The sequence below is a fragment of the Arachis hypogaea genome, chromosome 11 (assembly GCF_003086295.3).
Source record: "Arachis hypogaea cultivar Tifrunner chromosome 11, arahy.Tifrunner.gnm2.J5K5, whole genome shotgun sequence".
Classification (NCBI taxonomy): domain Eukaryota; kingdom Viridiplantae; phylum Streptophyta; class Magnoliopsida; order Fabales; family Fabaceae; genus Arachis; species Arachis hypogaea.
The window spans coordinates 145,954,662-145,978,146 of NC_092046.1; the positions used below are offsets into that span (position 1 = coordinate 145,954,662).

General features: G+C 33.9%; 3 protein-coding genes across 4 annotated transcripts; all 3 read right to left on the minus strand.

The window, feature by feature from the left end:
- Positions 1-4,548: 4,548 nt before the first annotated feature.
- LOC140176281 (uncharacterized) lies at positions 4,549-5,172 on the minus strand. Its single transcript, XM_072206225.1, has one exon. The coding sequence runs from the start codon at positions 5,170-5,172 to the stop codon at positions 4,549-4,551; it is 624 nt and encodes a 207-aa protein (XP_072062326.1).
- A 4,271-nt stretch (positions 5,173-9,443) lies between these two features.
- On the minus strand, positions 9,444-11,544 carry LOC112723354 (uncharacterized). The gene is made up of 2 exons (XM_025774690.3): positions 10,482-11,544; positions 9,444-9,971 (listed from the first exon to the last, which is right to left on the minus strand). Exon 1 carries the CDS (start codon positions 11,320-11,322, stop codon positions 10,702-10,704), a length of 621 nt encoding a protein of 206 aa, XP_025630475.1. The 5' UTR covers positions 11,323-11,544; the 3' UTR covers positions 9,444-9,971; positions 10,482-10,701.
- A 7,220-nt stretch (positions 11,545-18,764) lies between these two features.
- Positions 18,765-21,363, minus strand: LOC112723355 (uncharacterized). Of its 2 annotated transcripts, XM_072205822.1 has the most exons (7): positions 21,194-21,363; positions 20,746-21,103; positions 20,368-20,657; positions 20,221-20,279; positions 20,097-20,133; positions 19,929-20,000; positions 18,765-19,501 (listed from the first exon to the last, which is right to left on the minus strand). In XM_072205822.1, coding segments are annotated over exons 3-7 (819 nt in total). In that variant the 5' UTR covers positions 20,370-20,657; positions 20,746-21,103; positions 21,194-21,363; the 3' UTR covers positions 18,765-18,852. The 2 variants fall into 2 exon arrangements, with proteins under 2 accessions (XP_072061923.1, XP_029146182.1); XM_029290349.2 differs by lacking the exons at positions 20,368-20,657; positions 20,746-21,103; positions 21,194-21,363 and having other exon boundaries at positions 20,221-20,326.
- Positions 21,364-23,485: the final 2,122 nt, after the last annotated feature.

Here is a 23,485-nt window from a genome sequence, read left to right on the forward strand (position 1 = left end):
CTCATTCAGCAGATGGAGAATGTCTCTGATGATTGCATCTGCCTCTGCCAAAGAAGTTTTTGCCTTAATTGCTTGAACCAGAGGTAAGCAATCTGTTTCTATTATGCATTTTTCTAGCTGAATATTTTTAATAAGAATGAGTGCTTCTCTGTATGCTTGAGCTTCTGCTGCTAAACATGATGTTGACTTGAAAGTTGTTGTTAACCCTGAGACCATTTTTCCTCACTAGTCCCTGGCTACCACTGCTGAAGCTGCCATGCATGTTTTCCTGTGAAAAGCCGCATCAGTGTTCACCTTTAACCAATCCTTGGGCGAAGGCCTCCAGGTAACTCTCTTCTTCTTTGTGCTCCTGCCTGCTCCTGATATATTTTCATTGTTAATTTTCTCAATTGCATTATAAACTTCTGCTGCTAGATGTTCTGAAGTGAATATTACTTTTTCTGGTTTGACATGTGATTGCTGAAATATGTGCTAGTTTCTCCCTTTCCATATGCACCAACACACACATCCCAATTTGCATAAAATATTTTTCTGGTCCTTCCCAGTCTCCCTTTTGATCTTTTCAATTGTATCCATCACCCAACTCCCAAAAGATGTCACATTATGAACCGTAGGCAAAACTTGTAAGCTAGATCTGAACCACACAGCTCTAGTCCATGGGCATAACAATAATGCATGTTCAACAGTTTCATCCGCTTGCTAGCATATATTGCATAACAATGTTTTTGCTATTTTCCTATGATACAAGCTAGCATTTACTGGCAGAATTCCGTGTATTGCTTTCCATAAGAACATTCTTACCTTTTGTGGTACCAATAGCCTCCAAATTGTCTCCCAAACCTTTCGCAGATTCTGACTTGTTGATGCTTTGCTTAATCTGCTCTCCTCTATGGCATCTTTTTCCTCCTTCGCGTTGTGGTAGCCTGTTCTAACTGAGTATTCTCCATCGCTCCTATACGGCCAGACAAAATGATCCCTTCTATTAATTAGGCTAATTGGTGCTCCAATGAATGTTTCTTTCTTTTTCATTATTCGACCACCAAAATCTGGTTGTTGCTGCTTCGATTCTTTTGCAGAAGGATATTGAAAATTTAATGACATTAATAGCATGGATTGAAATTGCCTGTATTACTGCTTTTATCAAGACCTCCTTACCAGCTTGATTTAATAATTTTTCTTTCCATCCTGCATTTTATCTAGTATTTTCTCCTCTATCCATTCCAGTGCTTTATTTTTTTTATCTTTTCCATCTCGCTGGCAGTCCTAGATATCTTCTGGGGTCTTCCCACGACACCATGCCCGTGATCTCCTCTATGTTCACCCTACTCTGGATAGGTAACTGACTTCCAAAAATCAACCCGGACTTCTCAGTGTTGATTATTTGTCCTGATGCCTCTGTATATTTGTTTATAATCTGAATGAGTTGATAGATCTCATCTTCTTGCGCCCCTGTAAAAATGATACAATCATCAGCAAATAGAAGATGAGTGATAGGCGGCGCTGTGGGAGCTAATCTAATTCCTGAAATTAGATTATCTCTCGCAGCCTTTTCCATGAGTATAGTAAAGCTTTCAGTAGCCAAAATAAAGAGATAGGGTGATAGATGATCTCCCTATCTAAGCCCTCTTTGAGGACCGATTCTTTTGGACAACTTTCCATTTATCTTGAACCTATAACTAACACTCTTCACACAGTTCATCATCAACTTAACACACTCGTTACAAAAATCGAAGCTTCCAAGACCCTTTTCCAAAAAATTCCATTCCAATCTGTCATATGCCTTATTTATGTCTAATTTGATGGCTAAATCTTTTGCTCAATTTGTGGAAAGCTTCTTGAACTATAATTATATTATCTTGTATAAGTCTACCTTTCACAAAAGTACTTTGAACCGGAGAAATGATATCATATAACACTTTTCTTAACCTTCCTACTAAGACCCTAGTTATAATCTTGTACACAAAATTGCAATAACTTATGGGTCTAAGGTGATTTAAGCTTTCTGGTTGACTAATTTGGGGAATCAAAACAACTGTTGTCTCACTTAAATCTTCCGGTATGATACCTTCTTCAAAAAATTGTTTGACTATTCCACATACTTCTTTACTCAATATATCCCAATGTTTCTGAAAAAATAACCCATTTAAACCATCTGGGCCCGGCGCCTTTAAGCCCCCCATACTGAAGGTTGCCTCCTTTATTTCCTCATCCTTGATCTTTGCCATCAATTCTTCATTCATCTCTCTAGTGACTCTCCTAGGTATCTCTCTTATGCACTCCTCCATGTTTTTGGCCCCAATAGATGTGTACAGCTTGGTAAAATATCCTTCCACTAGTCTCATTATATTGTCCTCTCCTTGAATCTATTGTCCTGATTCATTTCTCAATTGATCAATTCTATTTCTATTTCTTCGGTGGATCGTTATAGCATGAAAGAAAGCTGTATTCCTATCTCCCCATTTTAACCATTTCAGCCTTAATCTTTGTCCCCAATACTTCTCTTCCTGCTTCCATAACTCTGAGATTTGACTTTTCAGCTCATTTGCTCTCCTCTGTTCACTTTCTGACATATCAGATTTTTGAATGTGTTGTAGTTCTATTTTCTTTCTTTCAATTTCTTTGTTTGCTCTCTTAAATTTCCTCCTACTCCATTCTGTTAACTCCCTCTTGCATCTATTTCTCTTTCTTACAAACTAATTCCAAATGCCAACTCCGCTTGATTACTTCCTTACACTCCTCATGCTCTGCCCAAAAGGCCTCAAACATGAATTCTTTCTTTATCCGGACCAGCGACTGTGTTTTCAAAATTAAAGTGCAGTGATCCGAACTTATAGCCGGTGAAGCTTTCAACATAGCATTTTGGTATATTTGCATCCATTTCCAGTTCACCATTACCCTATCCAACTTTTCCTTAGTGATGATGTTATTTCTTGGATTACTAAACCATGTAAACTTACTCCCTTTGAGGTCCACATCTATTAAGCCATTATCATCCACAAATCTTCTAAAGGTTTCTAAATAGATCCTAAGTTGCGGATGAATGCCCACCTTTTCGTCTTGACTTAGAACATCATTGAAATCGCCCAAAAAGATTTGGGGTTCTTCCCTATTCATATTGCTTTCCGTGAGTTCCTTCCAAAGTTTTCTTCTTCTTTGAAAAACTGGATTTTCATACACAAAGATACCCTGCCAACTCAAATCATTATTCATATTAATCCTAGCTTTAATAAAATTGTCACACCACTCATAAACATTAATATTGGCATTAGCTTTCCATAACAAACATAACCCACTGGACAAGCCCCGGAGTTCTACACAAAACATATTATCAAAATGAAGCCTTCTTTTTATCCTAATCATTTTATCTTGCCTAGCCCTAGTTTCCATAAGAAACACTATGAGCGGCTTTACTTTTTTACATAGATTATATAATTCGGATATTGTCGGGCCAGCCGCAATTCCCCGACAATTCCAGCTAATGATACTCATGGCTGAGGGTGGGGCATGCTAAGGCCCGCCTCCTTAGCCATTTGTAATCCCTTAAACTGACTAGAAGCATTCAGAGATAAGTCATACTCCCCTCTTTCCAGTGTATTGCTGTTGTTCTTTATCTTCTTAGGCATCCTGACCTCTTGATCCTCCTTCCATTCCTCATTAGTAAGCATTAGCACATGTTTATTCTCTCTTTTCCTTTTCAAACTCAGCTCCAGTTCCATCTTTTTTGCTAATTGTGTCTCCCATTCGGTAGGAGCTTTCTTCCCATCATTCAGTAGGAGCTTTCTTCCCATCATCTTCATCTTCATCTTCATCACTTGCTAGTTCTACATAGTAGGCGTTATCACCCCTGTTTTTTTGCTGCTCCACAAATGCCTTTTCTATCCTCTGTACTTCCATAGAAATCTTCCTAAATATTTCTTCTCCATCACCTCTTTTTATCCTTCCTTGATCCTCGTTTATCCATTCCCTATCAATATTTTCATGTTTTTCCTTCTTCTTGGCTGTCATGAGTCTTTTTAGTTGCTGACCTATAGTTTTCTTTTCTCCTTCTTTTTTCTGGGCACACTTCCAATCTTCTTTTTTGTAGCTGTTGACTTCCCCCTCTTCTATTGCATAAAGAGTTAGCCCAGCTTCTTTTAATTTATTTGCATTTTTTCCAGCCCTCCCATCTATCTCAAAAATGTTTTCTCTTCCATTCCACTCTTGTATTTGATCTGCCAAAATATTGGGCCCAACATCCTTTTTTTGCCCATGTATACCCACTTCCTGAACTTCCTTCCCCTTCTCTCCCTTTTGGGCCTGTTTGATGTAAGCCCATTCATTATACCTCTCTCTTATCTCTCTAATCACATTTTTAAACTTGTGAGCTGCCCTTAAATCATGCTGCATATCTTCATATCCCTGAAAATTAGGGATTTTTCATACTTCTTCCACCTGCTCCCCTGCTTCAGTCATTTCTTCTTTTCTCCTTGTTTGGTTTTCCCATACGCTTTCTTTCCTGAATTCCTGCTGCAGACCTTGTTCAGCCCTAATCTTGCTTTCTTATGTGTTTCATTTCGCATCACTCTCTCTTCTAAGACTGTGTGGAACACGCGCCTGCTCTTCCTCCTCTTCCCTCCATCCCTGTTGTTTTGAACTTTCTCCTCCCATGGCTGAAACTGGTCGTACTTGGCTGACTCTTAGTCCTGGTGAGTACTTCCTCTTTGTTAGGTCCCAGCATGCCATAACTGTTAGATTCTTGCATGTTTTTTTCTCATGCCCTAATATTCCACAGTTAAAGCAGTAACTATTCGGCAGCCTCTCATATTTGAAGAAAACCCATAATGGTGGCATCTCTTCTCTTTCTAACCAGAAGCCAGTAAGCAAGGCCTTGGTTATATTGATGCTGACTCTGATCCTTGAGAATGATCTCCTAAGAACGCCATTCACCTTTAGGTCTTCAGCCTCAGCCAAAACCCCCAGCATTCCTCCTATCAAGATTCCTGTCTCCTTATTCATGTGATCAAGAGGAATGCCATGAACTTGAATCCAGAATTCCATAAAGTCATGATCAACTTCAAAAACTGATTCACCCTCCATCCATAATCTGAGATTGACTAGATTTTCTCTGACATTCCAAGGACCATTCTGGATCATCTGCAACCCTCTCTTCCTGTCTTTAAAGCTGAACAACATCTTCTGCCCAATGTCAGTGACTGCAATTCCTTATGAATTTTTCCACATTTCCAATAACGTATTTTTACATGTTTTGAAGCTTACCTCTTTCTCATTTATTATCTTTTCCACCATATTCAAACAATCCTTCTTGTACCCCAGTTCTCTCGACTTGTTAAGCTTGATAACTTTTCTTTCTATGTTGTTCATATTATCGGTTGCTAATCTTTTGGTTTTTGTATATTTCAGGTTACACGGAGTTTTGATGGCTTAATGGATATAAGTATGGTGTGAGGGTCTGGTTTATAAGGTTTAACAGATTAAAAACACTCCCTTTTGGAAAAGAACCTGGTGTTCTATGAGTGTGTTCTATGAGTACTCTCCTGTTGAGAGAAAAGAGCTCCCTAGGCAGAGCTAGATCATGGAATTGTTTGTCATATAACTCCAACAATGACCATATATTGGGCCTTCAAAGTTTTTTTTTGTCATGGGACTTCAAAGTAATGGTTTGAATATATATTGGGTTTAAACACCTGGCACAAGTCCATCTTCTCTTTGGGCCTTTGCTAATATTCTGAACCCCAAAGTTTCAATCCACTGTTAACCCAAAAATAAAAGAAGCTACAATCCATTTTCATTCCTCTTTTTTCCCACCCAAAGGTTCTAATTTTGTCATCTTCTTGGACGGCTGGCTGGTTGTTCTTGAGTTCTTCATTCCCATGCAAGTTCACAACGTGTCCCAGAAAAAAAAAGTTCACAAATCACACATCGCAACGGCATTTTAGTTTGTTTGATAAAAAAATCGTTAACTAATTCAATAACTACTAAGAATAGTCCATTTAATTAAGTGTCGAACTATCTAATTATTTTTTACTATTATCTTTATAATCAAACATTTTCATACAAATAGTCACCTAACTCAATATGTATTTTGTTAAAAGCGAACATGATATATAATGAGTAACGTTAGGGAACTAACACTATATCAAAGTACAGAAAAAGTTGTTCTAAACTGAACATGCCTAGTGTGCATGAAAACATTCCTAAATCAATAACATTCTTAGTGAGGTCTATATATTAATATATATACAAACACACACATAAGCCTCTTGTTAATCATAATCCAAGTTAAATCTCCAAAACCTTCTTGGTCCCAATAATTCACAAAAAAACAGATCCTCCTCTAATGGACAAAATTAAAGGGGCGAGTTCCTTTAATTGCTGACACCACTTCATGCAACATACAACATACTAGCATAAAGAACAAAACGGATCCTATTTACCCTTATCCATTATTTAATTTAATCGTGTGCAAACAGCAGAAAGACACAAACATCGTCATATCCAAACAAGAAGCACCCCATGAGTTATGTACCTAGTCACATGGTCTTGTCACACGAAACTCCACAAGGACCCCACCTATCCACAAGCACCATATATATATAGGACCACCCCAACCACCTTTACCCCCTGATCACTGATCATCCCAAAATTTTTAATCCTTTTGGATTCAATTTCATATCAAACACATGCTACCTCTACATATATTATTCAAGAATTAAGATTCCCGGTCCCTATGGACTATGGTGAAGCTAAATTAATTAATTACTTAATTAAGCCTTCCTTCTTTAATTTTATTTTAACACCAATAATATCATTACATACACAATGAACATCTCCCATATATAATTGTATATATAACATTAATATAGTTATACACACCTTAATAATGGAAAAGTATATGGAACTAACTCCAAATTAGCCAAAAATGGAATAACTTAATTAATTATAGATATAGTAATTAATTTTATTTATTTATAATTTAAAATATTAGTTATTAAATATTTCACCACATTCAAATTAGGAGGAGATATGTTCAGTATCATTGTAATGTGAATCACGGAAATTGATTCAATTAGCTTCCGTCTCTTCACCCCCTTCTCTCTCCAAATGCTTAAAACATGATAAATCAGAAAATAGATTCAGAACCATCCAATTTACAAAGAAAAAAAACATCCTAATACCTAGCATAAACACCATCCACGTAGAGATTTTAGATTTATCCAGAGGCATTTAGCTGATTTTTGGCTGAAATCATCTTGATTCCCTAGTATTATTGTAATATATATATATATATACGATGTTTAATTTGATACCTATATACCATAACGTAATTAGCTTAGCTTTTGAGGTTATAATTGTATTTTTAGCTGAGATGGGTGAGGGGGACCTATCAAATTTGTTTGTTCTGTGATGAAAATGGCCAAATAAGAAGGTCACCTAGTCAGGTTCCTATAAAAGTTATCTGATTCTTCTTTCTTGCCTTCTTGGAGTATTGTTTAATTGAAAATGAAATTGAAACTTTAATTGAGATGGCTCCATCCCAAACTGAACTCATATACATTTAATTTGCTATAACAAAATTAATGTTTAGATCCCAGTTTCTGTTTTCTACGTTTTCTTAATCTAAAAAGGCGGCGCCCATATATATGATGATTGATGAAGTTCATGTAAAATAAGTCTACTTCTAGTCTGTTACTAGTTACTGCCTAGCATTAAATTAGTACTACAATAAATATGTCTTCTTGATAATTTTTTATTATCTACGATTATTTCTTAATATTAGTTTTTAAAACATGGCATCTTAGTTAACGTTATATTATACTCCTAATTAACTCTTAATAATTAAGAGATTAGGTTCAAATAAGTCAATGATGCTTATAGAGGAAGCATAGAATATATAATGAGGACACATATATACATTGCACATAATATATATAGATATTAGGGATTAAAGTGCCTTAAGTTCAAATTTAGTGGTATTATGATATCCTTGTAAGTTGTAATGCAAGTGTGAAACGTCACATTCGCAAGCTCACCAACCTTATCTGCTTATCCTCTATATATCACTCCTTTAATTTGATCAGCTTACGTACATATAGTTTTTTTTTTCAAAGGCTAAGATTATAGTGCGACCAAGCTAGCACTATGGATATATAATGACTTGGAGGACCCATTTCGTTGCTCTATTTTCCTAGCTACTGTATGTTTAATTTCTTTTCTTCTTTCTATTTCCCCTTTTCTTTTTTACTTTATGGAGAATCTTGGATATATTGCTGTGAGAGATTTTTTAAAGAGTAATTGTGTATATTTTTATACAGAGAAAGTATGGAGAATCAATGAAATATTTGTACAATGCGGATAATGAAAATTTAGAGAGTATTAGAGATATAACCATTAGTGTTATCTTTTTCCATCAGCATAAGTCTTTGGGATGAATGGTATCATGACATAGTATTAGAGTTTTAGATTCGAAAGGTCAAGAGTTTGATCTTTGGTGAACCCATTTAAGTTTTTGGAATGAGTGATTTTATAACATGAGATGTTTATTATCCCTAGTACCCGGATGATTATTCTGAATATGGATAATGTTCATTTTGTAACTCATAACCCAAGGGACAAAAGAAAAAATAAACTAAATATAAAATAAAATTTCATAAAAAATTAGAAGACTAATAAACTGAATGTATATGAAAATTTGGGGGGCCATCATCCAGAGGCTTTGCATTGCAACTGCAATATGATGATATGGCGTAGGAAAGTGGCATCATTGACTCTTTGTCAATTCCTAATTAACTGATTGACTAATCAGTTATCATGACCCTTGGATGCCATAAGGGCCAATAATAATTTCTCCTAACTCCTCTCTTTATACATATCTCGTTCATAGTTTGTTCCAATATATCCCCATAGACTAAGCCCGATGACTTTTACTTGCATATTTTTCTATTTTATTTCCATACACTATACTAACTGCTTAATTAATTGGAATGCCACCGGATATATCCAATTGCATATACATTTTGAAATTGATTGCGTATAAAACAAAAATTAATATTTAAAATATGTGTTAGTATCACTCTTTTCAATTTTTAGTTTTTTACCACTATTTTCATACTTAGAAATATAATTAAAATCCCAAAATACTCGATGTTTAGAGAATTTGAATCGTTATTCTACCTAGCTTAGATCGATTAGGAGAGACACATTTGAAATTTGAAACAAGACCACAAGTCCACAACTAATAATGTGGTTAATTTGTGTTGTAATCATAGATTTTAAAATCGAATAGGCCAGCTTGATCTAATTAGTCTAAAATAATTTTTTTGGTGACTTGTCTAAAATAATTTGACAATAAACAGATGAAATATATATAAAAAAATAATAAAATCTATATGATTTTCAAAGCTTCACTAATTTGAAATAATAAATATTTAAAAAAAAATCATATATTTTATACATAAATATATTATTATATTATATATATCCGTTTAATCCCTTCAATTTCAGAACAAATCCATAACAATCAATAATATTTTCACTCCTGTCCTACCATCTGATGGCTTTGCAGAAGGAGGCAGTGGCTGGTCCTGGATTTGCCGGAGAGATTGTGGTGGAGGATGGGAGACTTTTTTTTTTTTTTAATTTCCAATTAAAAAACCTTTTTTTTCTTTCACTCATGAGAAATGTCATTTTAAAACATCGTCTTCTCCGTCTCTGAAATTAAGGTGTAACCGATAGTTTAAGCATCCATAGATTTCCATGGAATCAGTGATCTATTTAGGGTATTTAAATGATATCTTTCGTTTTGTTGATTTATTTTTTTTTTTTTTGTCCCATGTCTAATAGAGTATAATATCATATACTCGTATTCAAAACCGCCATTCATCAATCATCATCTCATCCTATAGAAGATGCGTCACCGTCAACTTCTACATCCTCATCCTTATGCATATCCATCTCATCAAATCTTATATTCACTGCAAAACGAACACAAATCAATATAAATAAATACATCAGCAGTAAACAAAATAATAAATCAAATTTATAAATACGAAAACCCAACCAACATATATACATGACATAATATAAGAAAGAAGATATAAACAGAAAACGCATCGATCCTCAGAGACTCACAAGCAAACCAAATGCAGATAAAGGGAAATAATACACACGAAAAACGTACGACGGAGTATAACGGAAAGAACACATGAAGAAAAGTTTGACAGACATTACGCAACGTAGAAAATTGAAAATAGCAGGGGAAAATGGAGGATAATGAGTACGGCTAAGATGAGAAATTGAACGGAGAATAAAACGACGCCTAACAATAATTTCACATCAGTCAAGGTTTTGACTGGATTTAATTAGAAAGTTCAGTTAGGACATAGTTGTTATTTTTATTTTAATGAAAAATTGTTTTGATTTTTCACGAAATCAGGTCAAAGCAGCTCAAATAATCGCCATCAATGGCTACCACTGATTCATACATGTTCTATATTATGTATATACACATCACTACTCCTTGATTGGAATTGCGAAACGCACGCACGAGCGGCAGTTTCGATACCGAGCCATTTCACCGGAATCCGCTACCTCCTGCGACCGTCCGTCCGACGTCCATGGCAGTTATCGATAAATCGATGACTTCACCTTTCAGAAACCAGAAGGCTCTCCACAGCCAAAATTTTCAGAGGATCAAAGCACCTCTCACTCCTCATCGGCCTTGGACATGACGGAGAGCCTGCTAGGCCTCGGGTGGAAGTCGCCTCTCCTCCGCTGCTGATGCGATGAAGGTCTAATAAGCGCCGAGAGAGCTCGCTTCACGAGATCTCCTTCCACGCCTCGAATCCTAACGAGCGAGTTCGTCATGGCGGATCTACGCGCGTTGAGACGGTTCGGCGAGTACGGCGCCGCCGCGGCATGCGATGAGGCGGAGAATCCTTTGTGGAGGCTGCACCGGAAGGAGCCAGGGTGCGTAGTGGGAGAACACATGCAGGTCCGCTTCTGCTGGCCCTGTCTCTTCACGGTCGTCGGAGCACCGGTTCGAGGCGCCACCGAGATGGAACGGTTCGGAGAAATCGACCGGTCAAGGGAGAACCGAACGGACGAGGCCGACGCGGAGGAGGGTCCGCATAAGTTGACACGTGTCGGAGAAGTGGCACGGTGAAAGAAGGTGGTGGAGCGAGAGGTGAAACTGGAACTGGAAGAAGCGAAACCAGAGGAAGAATAAGAAGATGATGGAGAGTGGGAATTGTTGTTGCAGAATCTAGGAGATGGTGAGAGAGATCGGAGCACTGGTGCTCTTGATTTTCTAGAAGTTACCGCCATTTTTTTCTGTTTTGCAGAAGAAGCAGCTAGAACGAGAGAGAAACAAGAAGAAAGAGAGAAGTGAGAAGAGGGATTTTTTTTTTTCCTTTCTCAAAAAAGCGGGTTCGACTCGCTAGTTGGGCAAACCTAGCTTTACTCGAGCTATGTATTTATAGGAAAATTTGGATTGGAGAGCGCTGGAAATGATAATGAATAAGATTTAGTTTGTTAAAAGTAAAAAAAATAAAAGCTGATATTTAAATTTAATTTTTATATTAATATTTATTATAATATTTTAAATTTTAAAAATTATTTTAATTTAATTTAAGATGTTATAAATTTTAAAAATTATTTACGAAAAGGACAAATTTTAACAAATTAAGCATGAGAGTAAGATTTTCCGAGATAATTTTTTTCTGGTTTGGATATTTACTCTGTAGTTATTACATGCGGGTCCGTAGAGGCTAGATTATTTCTTGTTTTGTGGGGATTTCCGTGTGGCTGCTTCTTTTGTTAATCGTTAAACACGGCTTATTTTGGAAGTTTTGTTCGGTTTCCAAAATGAAAATGATGAGACGATGGGTTTTCTTCCACGCAATATTTAATCAATTTTTAATAAGTAGTTTATAGATATTAATAAATTAATAGAGGAAGAAATGGAAGGAGCGGGATGCAAAAGGGAAAAGGAAAAAAGTGAAATTGGGGGAGGGTAACCTTAACCAAAGAGGAGAGGGGGGTTGAGTTAGTTAACCTGAGGAGAATGAGCCGTCTGAATTTCTGATCCAACGGCTTTCACTCCCACAAAGCTGTGGGCTGCCCATAATAATATTAGGACTATTTCAAATCCACTGACACCTTTTGCAATTTCATATTTCAGTGCCCTACCACAAAATCCTCTATCCGCCACGTATACCCATCACTTAATCCGCTGCCACTTTTTCCAGAACATACCCATGTATGTCTATATATCAAAAAATAGTTACTCACCTTAACATGTCATTTCACGATAATTATTCGCAAAATATCAATGATTTTGATTCATGTTTATTAATGATTCGTGTTGTTTATTAATTTGTTTGATTGAATTTGTGATTAAATTAAGAATTGCTAATGGTAGTACCGTAGTAACTGGAATTGAGATGATGATGATATGAAGTGGTGGTAATTTGTATGCGGATAATATTGTTATTTTGATCTATAGAATTCATATACATGTACTAAAGAAAAAGTATTAATACGTTATTTTATATCTTTTATTTTTTTAAATATGTCAATATTAACACTGATGGTATGTAAATGTAACTGGTTGTTCAAATAATTATTCAGCATTTCCAGAGCTTCTTATAAGGCTTATTGAAAAACTCATTGTGGGAGTTGATTAATCATTTTTTGTTTTCACCATGAATAGTTTTATTTTTGTAATTTTTTAATTATTCTAAAGTTGTATAATTTGACTTAATTAAATTCAAATTTTTTCATTCTATTTTAAAAGAAAAAATATGAGGAGCCAATGGAATATTTGTATAATGTGTACAATGGAGGTTTATGGAGTATTAGAGATATAACATTAGTGTTACATTTTTCTATCAGTTAAAACTTTTGAAATGAGTGGTATCATAACATAGTATTAGAGATATAAATCCAAAAAGTTAACAGTTCAATTTTTGGTAAATCTGAAAATCAGTTTCTTCTTTTGAGAAGATGTTTATTATCCTAGTACTCGAATGGTTATTCTAGATAGTAAGCTGATTTGCTTCCGTTTCAACTTTTCTTAAATGGGTTCGAACTTTTTTTAGTTGTTCAACAGCTCCTTCTCACGGTTAAAAAATCAACTACATACAATATAAGCTAACTCAAACTACCTCCCATTTTGCTCAATTGTGACAATGTGTACAAATTATGACCTCTTTTTATTTTCTGAAAATATGAATTATGATATTGAAAGAAATAAATTTAAATCGTCGCTTTTATATATAATAAATAAAGAAGTTATTAGGGATTAGGAGTTATTAGGACACTTCTTAGGCAAAGACCAACCAACCTCCTCCACTTAAAAAGGAGATGGATTTGATAAAGTGAACACATGGGGTCATGGATGGCTCTTATTTAAGATGAAGATCAGTTTGCAAAACGTTGAATTGCACACATTGTAGTAGGTCATGATGGAATTGGATGGATTAACATCAAGTTGCATGATAATATGATCATACGACCGAAAGTTTCCTTCCATGTTTATAATGTTGTGCCCACCATTCAATTTGGAAGATTCTCATTTCTGAGAGAGGAAAAATAATTAAAAAGTTAAATGGACTAGAAAACAAGAATGACACGCAGTTCCCACGGCAGTGTGACTGTATTGTGAATGTATGTGATCACTGATGACTCACCACTTCTCAGGCCTAAGTTTCAGTTCATAATGGTGGCTACTTAGACTTTCTCTGATTAAATTCTAAATTACGTCTAACTATCATGTAAATTACACAAATTAATTACGTATTATTGCAATTATTGCCTGCCAAAGTAAGTGATGAGGTGTCAGGCCAATTGATGCTATAGTTATTCCAAGGTTCTCTGAATCTATTGAAAAACTATTGGCGCATCGTGCCCACCAAAACCAAAACCACATATATTCGATATGTTTTGGCTTTTTGTATAAGGGGGACAAAATTGGAGATCTTATTAGTTTGCTTCACCCTAGCTAGCTAGTCTTGTTGCTAATCATGAATTAATTAATTAATTAATTAATTTAAAGTTAATTAAACCCACATGATGATGATGAGGCACAGACGAATTTTTTCAGAATTCCCATCACGTGTAAGCTTCAATTCCAACCATCATGTAATGTAACATAGGAGCATCATGTGAATGTCTCCCCATTTTGAATAATGTAAAATTAAACCACCCTAGTAATAGTAATTAGATCTCTATCATAGATCGTATAAGAATGTGTATGAAAGATTGCCATTATTCTTGGTGCTTTAATTCGTGAGTCTAAGCTATGTGAAAGCGAAGTTGATATTTAATTTGTTGTGCTACAAAGGATATATACTACAACGTCTAAAATTATTCTGCTATCATTCAATAATTGAATAGATTAGTCCATTGAATAATAGTAAAATGAAATCTGAGATCAGATATGATTGAAGCCACTTTCCTTTTTCCATGATCGTAAATATTTTTCGTAGCATCTCATATGTTTCAATCATAGGAACAGAAAATACGATTTGATGAAGAGCCATGTATGTCTTCTGTTAAAATTTAAGTGTTTTATTTATGGTTATTAATATCTCGAAATAATCTCCTTATAAAACATTTTAAGTGGACTATTTATAGAATATTTTGTTTATTTAAATTCTAAAATATTAACCTTTATTTTATTTTGATTTACATAAGTGAAAATTAAACGCCTTATTTTTTATAGAGTAAAGTATTGTTTTTGTCTCTAACGTTTGGGGTAAGTTTCAAAATTGTCCCTAACGCTTCAATTGTCATATTTAAGTCCCAAACATTTCAAAATTGACTCAATGTTATCCTGCCGTTAGGATCCGTTAACAGAATTGATGGCGGGACAAAATTGAGACGATTTTAAAACGTTGAGGACTTAAATAGGACGAAAATGTTAGGGACAAAAATGATACATAAAAATAAATTTTAATTTAATTTTATCTTTCAATAATATTAATTTTTTACTATACATAGTATTCAATTATTTTTTAATTACATCTAAATAAATTATACTTAATCACGTTACTTTCATTTTAAATAAATTTATTTTTTTTATAATTTTAAAGAATTTTAATATATTAGAGACAAAAGGTATAATTTATATTTTATTGTATATATATATATTTTTTCTTTTTTACAAGTTTATATACTAATCATTCTACAAACATTTCATAATAACTAAAAATCTTTAAGAGTAAAATTATAAAAAAAAATTAATTTATTTAAAATGAAAGTAATATGATTAAGTGTAATTTACTTATATGTGATTAAAAAATAATTGAATACTATATATAGTAAAAAATTGATATTATTGAAGGATAAAATTAAAATTTATTTCTATATATCATTTTTGTCCCCAACATTTTCGTCCTATTTAAGTTTCTAACGTTTTAAAATCGTTTTAATTTTGTCCCGCCGTTAATTCTATTAACGAATCCCTAATGACAGAATAACATTGAGTCAGTTTTGAAACGTTAAGAACTTAAATAAGACGATTGAAATCTTAAGAATAACTTTAAAACTTACCCAAATATTAAAGACAAAAATAATACTTTACTCTTTTTATATTCATTGAAAAGTGAAAAGCTTGCGTTGTGAGGTGTGGTGGTAATAAGTGTAGGGTAGAGCAGATGCAATAAGTTTGGAACTTGTGGGTCCCACATTCTTGGTGATTTGCATAGGTTTGAGATCAAGTGCATGCTGCTCCACTCAATTTAGTGTGTTGATTCCCTAGCTGCTACGCTTCTTCATGCAAGGAATATATATGTGCAGTTTAATTTAAAAATAAACAAAGAAAAAGAAAAAGAATCATCATATTCTCCATATATTACCTTATTTTATAATAATCAGTAATCACTAGTGGGCTCACACCATCTCTAAACGATGTATGGTTACGTTGTAAGCAAGTTCTAACAAGAGTCACTTCCCATTCTTGATCAACCTATGAGTAGTTTGATCCTAAAATAAGTGATCATCATGTGTAAATTGAAATAATACAACATAGAATCCCACCATATATATCATATCTACACATATCTATCCTTTATATTTTTTCCCGCTTTGGTGTGTTGCTTTTCTTTTCGTGTTAGTATGTAGAGAAAAAAGAGAGAGCAAAATCTTCAATGAAAAGAAAGAAAGCAAAAGCAGCTTCTTTGTGCTAAACATCTAGACTAATATAATTAAAGATTATATTTCCTTTTGTTTTTTGGTCCAAAAAGTTATTAGTCCACAAGAGGAACTCTATTAAAGTATTTGTATAGACAGTACTACTGCAAGTTGGCATATATATTAATTAAAATTAATGTCTTATCATGGATCTTATCTAATGTTAATTATTATAATAAATAATAGGCCTGCATCTAATTCTGTTTGATGAGAAAATTCTTCTATCTTATGAAAATGAGACGTTGATGGAAACATGCAGACAAATTAAACAGTGAAACATTGATATAACGGAGCTGTGTATGTCGCTGTCATTAGAATTGACGTGCCGAGTAGAAAGTGAATTAGTTGGCTAATTTCACCAATAGCGTTAGTTGATCTGTCCAATTTTTTTCAATACTAAAATTACTAGCTATGATCTTATCCACCAAGACATTACCTATAGGAACCGGCTGCACTTAAATTATATAATATATCTACCAACTGTAATCACCATTGTCTTCTTCTCCAACACAGATGTAAAAACTTTAATATGCAGGTAAATTTTACACAAATTTTTTAATTATTTTTTTATTATATAAAAATAATTTAGACTTAATATGTATTTTTTTTTAAATCTAAAGTGCATAATGTAATTATCAAAATATAATTATATAAATTATTATTAATATTCTATATAATAATATAATGTTAAATATCTTAATATTTTAATATTATTATAAAGGCAAACAATTTTTTTAAAAATAGATATAAAAATGAGTATATAAAAATTAATTTAAAAAATACAAAAATTTGAATGTATAATATTAAATTTATTAAGTGGAAAAATTAAAATATAAATATAATACATATAAAATTATTAAATCATATAATATTTTTTATTTCTTTAGATATATATAAGTATAGAATTTTAAAATTTTTGAAGAATCGATGATGCTACTCGCTCCCTTTGGTATCCGTCCCTGTTATGTTGTTAACTGCATGTTAGCGTTTCTTGATTCAGTAGATATCAGCCGGAGTTTTAAATTTCCAATATTATAACCAATAATATATAATTAATTGAAACAGTTTGCCGAGTGGAGGAAAATTTAGATGAAAATATTCGTATATAGAAGTTAGCAAGTGGAAGCTACTCAGTGAAGTGGGTTTCTTTGACTAGTCTTAAGTTCATCTCAAAGTGGTCCACCTAAATGATATATGGAGGGCATAATGCCATCTCTTCTCTAAGTCACACGCATAATAATGACAATCACAACATAAAAATTCGACCTTGATAGAATCAACATATCTAAATTCACCATCATGGTTGATTATTGCACAAGCTGGGTAGTGATAAGTGTGTGGTGAATGCATGGGATGAGAGAGGACATTTTGGTCAAATTAATTGTGGATTGGCTACTTGGATATATCTACTTGTGCTTATGAGTCCAAATAAGTCTTCAAAGGGACTTTTATAATTTTTGAGGTACCTTTCAAGTAATGAAGCAGCAACAAGATGCAGCAATAAGATAGGGCTTTTCCTTTTTTTTTTTGGTCATCGTATGGGCCGGATAGCCCGATCCACACTAACACTAACCAACCACCCAACTACTAACATTAATATTACAGAACATGACTATCCCTTCATATTCTCATCAACTATGTTGGGCTTCTCGGTGAAGACAACTGCTGACGGCGATAGGAAGCGGGCCACGCGAGGAGGAGACGAGGAGGCGACGAGCGCGACGAGTAGTGGTCTCCTCCTTTGAAGAACAGCAGCGGCAGCCATGGAGAATGAAGAAGAGGCGTCATTTTTTTTTTCAAATTCAGCCGGTTGGGTTGCGGGTTCGGTCTGTTCGGACCTGGTTTTGGGCCTGAGCCTGTCCAAAAAATAAAGAACTATGTTGGGCTTTCAAATTCTTAATTCAGCCGGTTGGGTTGCGGATTCGGTCTGTTCGGACCTGGTTTTGGGCCTGAGCCTGTCCACAAAATAAAGAACTATGTTGGGCTTTCAAATTCTTTGTTATTCTTGGTATTTTATTTGTTCAATAACAGGTTTATTTAATTGGTGGAGACCACTAGTTGTTTCACATCCGAATCAAATCACATCATTCATAACCAAGTTGGGTTGGTCTAGTAGTTAGCTCACTAGTCCGCTTAAGCAAGTGTCGGAGGTTTGAATCCCGCCTTGTGCATGCAGCAATCCATTGCCAGCGGCAAACCCTTAAATGGAGCTCCTGCGAAAAAATATTTTGACCAAATATTGAACAAGACTAACCATGATTATCAAAACTAAATCCCAATTCAAATTTCGTGCAGCAAGTCACCAACCTATTAATTAAAGACAAATCCTTAAATAGAGTTTAAATTTGTATCAATTAGTTTTTAAATGGATATTCACCTAATCAGATTAAATTTCACCAATTTTTTTAGAATGGACTGATTTTTAACTGATTTGACCATTATTGACCGATTTAAGTGTAAGTTTGTTTTGTATGACTAACAGAATCAGCTAACATTTTTAAAGTAAAAAAAAAAAAAAAAAAAAAAAAAAAAAAAAAAAAAGAGAGAGTGAGTATTAGTTTAAATAAAAAAAATTAATCATTTAACATTTTTTTATTATTACTATGATTTTATAGTTTACATAATTGATACATGTACTAAAAAGGATGAAGAATGAGATATCTATCTGACAATGTAACGCATGGTTTTGGTGTAGCGACGATGGCGGTGGTGTGTGTCGTAGATGATCCACAAAATCAAAGAGAACATTACGGCTACAGAAACCAGCAGTAATCCAAAATAAATCCATTTAGTAAACAAGCTTAGTGAAGGGCAATAATTGTGTGTTATGGCTGAGAAGGTTTCCCTGACGAAAGTGCAGTCCACTAAATCACTCAAAAACGGTCCATAATGATATAAACCATACGTCACATTCACTAATGCCCCTAATTGTGTGTACACTGTTGGAGTCATTCTACCAACACTCACACACCTTCCCCATGAAGAAGCTTCACATGTGTAATTCTTCCACACAGCATTGGCATCTTGCAATGTCACTTGTTGGAGGTTGTTGCAACTGTGGAATGGGTTGCACACAAGAGGGATTTCAGGACCCGATTGGTTGAATTCGAGTAATGGAAGGTCTTGATTCAGACCATCCGAAATGAAGAGATCTATTGCATCAACTATTTGACCAATCACAACCTTGCTTCCTAGCAAGGTTTGTTGTGCAGTTGAGTTATCTACACATGGAAGAATCTCGTCCAGAGCTGTATGTGCAGTTGGATGCTGCACCCACTCATCCATTGCAACACATGTATCCCCAATCACACTGTTATGTATGTAATGTTATTATTCCTATTAAGATAAAGAATAATTATTCAAAGATAAAAACTCGTGCAGTTAATTTCACGTAAAGTTGATTATTGAAGATCGTTAAATGATTTGACCTTCATGTGAAATTAACTTCACGTGAAGTTGATTATTGAAAGTCGTTAAAGGAAAAGTTTAGGGGACCAGCAACTTTGTTAAATTCTGGCCAGCGTATAACCAGCAAAGAAAAGTGAGCTATTGTATGAAATCTTACACCAATTTCACACCATTAAAATCATCTTGATGGCTATTTGATGGCTACAATTCACAAAAATTGCTGGCCCCCTAGCATTCCTCGTCGTTAAATGATTTGACCTTCATGTGAAATTAACTGCACATGAGTTTTCACGGTATTCAAAAGCCAAGATCAGAGGAACATTACATACTTATGAAGAAACAGAAATCCAGCACAAAGTATGAAGGTACATGCAACTAGAATCCATCCAATAACTACTAGGCTGCAACCACCACAGAATTCAACACAACCATGATTTGAAATGCAATAAAAAAAAGTAGCTCAATATAATATAATGACTAACAGTCAATGAACTTACAAGTATACAAGGCACTGTATCCCAAGTAAGGAACATACTGCATAAAAGTAAAACACTTTCCCATATTAATAATCAAACATTAGCTAGCAACCTTACAGAATAATAAGGAATTAAGCAAACTTACAGAACCCAGCAAATGTAACAGAGAGCATAACAGCAGAAACAATGATAAGAGCCAATCTCCTACAAGCCATAGCTGATCTTTGTTAATTATCTATAAATATACAAATAAAATGGTATACATATAGTTAATTATTATAATTATGATTACATTGTGTCTAATCCTTGTTGTATGTTGTGTGAGTTGTGATCAGTCTTATTGGAAAGAAGAAGAGAAGCACTATGAGTTTGGTTTTAACATGATCGATTTGGTCTCCGAAATCCGGCGGCAAGAATGATAGATCAGCAGCAAGGCCAACCTGCTTAGTTGTATCAAAATAATCTGAGACCTCCCTGAGATTCAGAGCAGTGAGGTGAGCTTGATTCACTAGGAAATGCAGTGTTTGTGAGGTGCTTTCGTGAAGCTTCCCCTGACCACTGTAGAGGATCAAGCATCCACCTCTAACAATAAAAAAAACAAACACATATATCAAGAAAGCAAAGTGAAACACAAAGCATATATATATAAGAGTGAGAATGTGATACATACATTGCTGCAATGGTGAATAAGAAGAGGAAGATGAAGGAGGAAACATAGGCAGATTTGGAATAGGCATGAGGAGGAGGAGTTGAAGAAGGGCAACAGCAGTAACAGAAACAGATGAGTTGTAAACAAACCCCAAATACGACCAACCATGCTACAGCTGCTACAATCAAGGGAACTGCACTTGAAATCACTGACGAAAGATAGTGGTAATTGGTAAGATTCCAGCCAGCAGTGTAAGGTTGGAAATGGTTGAAGATATCGGGTCGGTTAGTTCTGTGGGGAGCAAGGAGCAGAGTGGTGCTAGTGTTGCCGCCATTGCCATGCTTATTCAGCACCGTCTCATTTGTCTCCACGCTTTCATCTAAAGAAAGAGAAAATCTTGTAATAGATAATGAAAGAACAAGAATGTGATCGATGAGATGATAATTAAAGAATGGAAGAAAAGACAAACCTGGAAGATGATGCATGGGAGAGGTGGATGCTGCAGAAGAAAGAAAGAGAAAGAGAAAGAGAGGAAAGAAAGAAGGGTTTGATGAGAGGAATTGAAACATGTTTAATTGATTCAAAGATTCAATTGAGAGTGATGCAGTGCGGGTCCTTTCTTGACTCTTTACGACTTTACGTTATTTTCAGTGTCCAAAATTGGGGGGTTCAATTCAAACACGGGACCAGCTACAAATTATAATACGATCATGGAAACTTGCTACTCTAAAAACAAATTTCCAAACTTTTTTCTTTTATTTTGACAACTTTCGGTGCTACAGAAATCAATTATCAAATTATTTAAAGAAAAGGACAAATAGGTCCTTACTTTTTGTTTTGCAGACATTTTTGTTCCTGACTTTTACAAAACTTGGACGAATTAGTCCTTGACGGAGACATTTGGACGGATCAATCCCTGATGGAGACATTTGGGTGGAGGGACTGATCCGTCCAAGTTTTGTGAAGGTCATGAACTTAAAAGTATTTTTCAATGATCAGGAATAAAAATGTTCGCAGAACAAAAAATCAGGGATCTATTTGTCATTTTCTCAATTATTTATTATATATTTATTTATTATATATGATTTAATTGATTTTTAATTTATATTTTATATTACGAATATATATATATTAGTGTTTTATTTTAGTATATATTTAATATTATTGATTTTATATGTATCATAATAATTAATATCTTTCGTATCTTCATTTATTCAATAATTTTTTTAATCGTCATAATTTTAAATATTACCGATATTATTATTATTATATACTGGATACTTGTTTTAAAATAGAAGATAATAGGAATATCTGATTTTTTTTCTTATTTAAGAAGTAAGATACAATGTAAATGTAAAAGGAAACCGTGTTAATTAAATTAAAGTTCGTCAAAAAGCCATAACTGTTATTTAATTGATTGCTTAATTGACTGCTTAATGAAGCAGTTTAATTTTTTTAATTATTATAAAGGATCATTAAAAAGATTTAATTATTAAAAAAACTGTTAATATAAAAATTATTAAAATAATTAATTTTTATAATATTTTAAAAAAAGTCAAATCTTTTTTGGAGGGACAAATATATTTTTAGGTGATTTGTTTATTTATTTATTTTTTATAAATATATTTTTTATTATATTTAAATTTGTTGTAAAATAAATAAGAAAGATATACTAAATATAAAATAAAAATGTGTAAATAAAAGACTCTAAAATTAATATAAAAATAATTCATATATTTATATATAGTAACACAGAGAGAAAAACTATTAATAGTGTATGAAAAAAGAGGAGAGTGTTTTATTGTTGTGTATATAACTATATAAGCAAACCCGTATTTATACATGTACAAAGTCCTCTTTTTTCTCTTTCATTAAATGTAATTTTTCTTGGTAATATAGCATTTCACTATAGAAAAGTTAAGCCTTCCAAGTCATAAGTGGTCATCTATATTATCATCTTTATCACAACACTCTCCCTCGGATGACCATTTAAGATTATGCCTCATTAAAATTTTACTAAAGAAAAACCCAATGAAAAAAAATTTTAGTGAAGAAAAAAGAGTACAATATCCTTTGTAATGGGAACTACCTCGTTAAAAACCTTGTCAAGAAAAATCCAATGGAAAAAAAACTGACAAAGAAAAAAAGAGTACAGTCTCCCGCTCTTGTCGACATTATTTAATATCTTGGAATCGGCATATCCCAATCTGATGTACCAATCTTTTAAAAGAGGATTTTGGGAGTGACTTTGTAAATAAATATGTCAGATTGTCACTTGAATGGATCTGTTGGACATCAATTATTCCTTAATTTTGAAGGTCATGAGTGAAGATAAATTTGGGAGAAATATGCTTTGTTCTATCACTTTTTGATGTATCTACCCTTAAGTTGAGCAATGCATGCTGTATTGTCTTCAAACAGTATAGTTGGAGCTATCTTATGATCAATCAGTCCACATGATGACAGAATATATTGGATCAAACTCCTGAGCAAAAAACACTCGCGACTTGCTTCATGAATTGCTAGTATTTCGGTATGATTAGAGGATGTTGCCGCTATTGTCTGTTTCGTGTGGACCTCTATGATATAGCTGTACCACCATATGTGAATAGGTATCTTGTTTAAGATCTCCTTTTATGTGGATCAGACAAGTATCCAACATCTGCATAGCCAACTAACATCTGCATAGCCAACTAATTGTGACTTGGATTCATATGGATAAAACAAACCCATATCAACTATTCCTTGAAGATATCGAAAA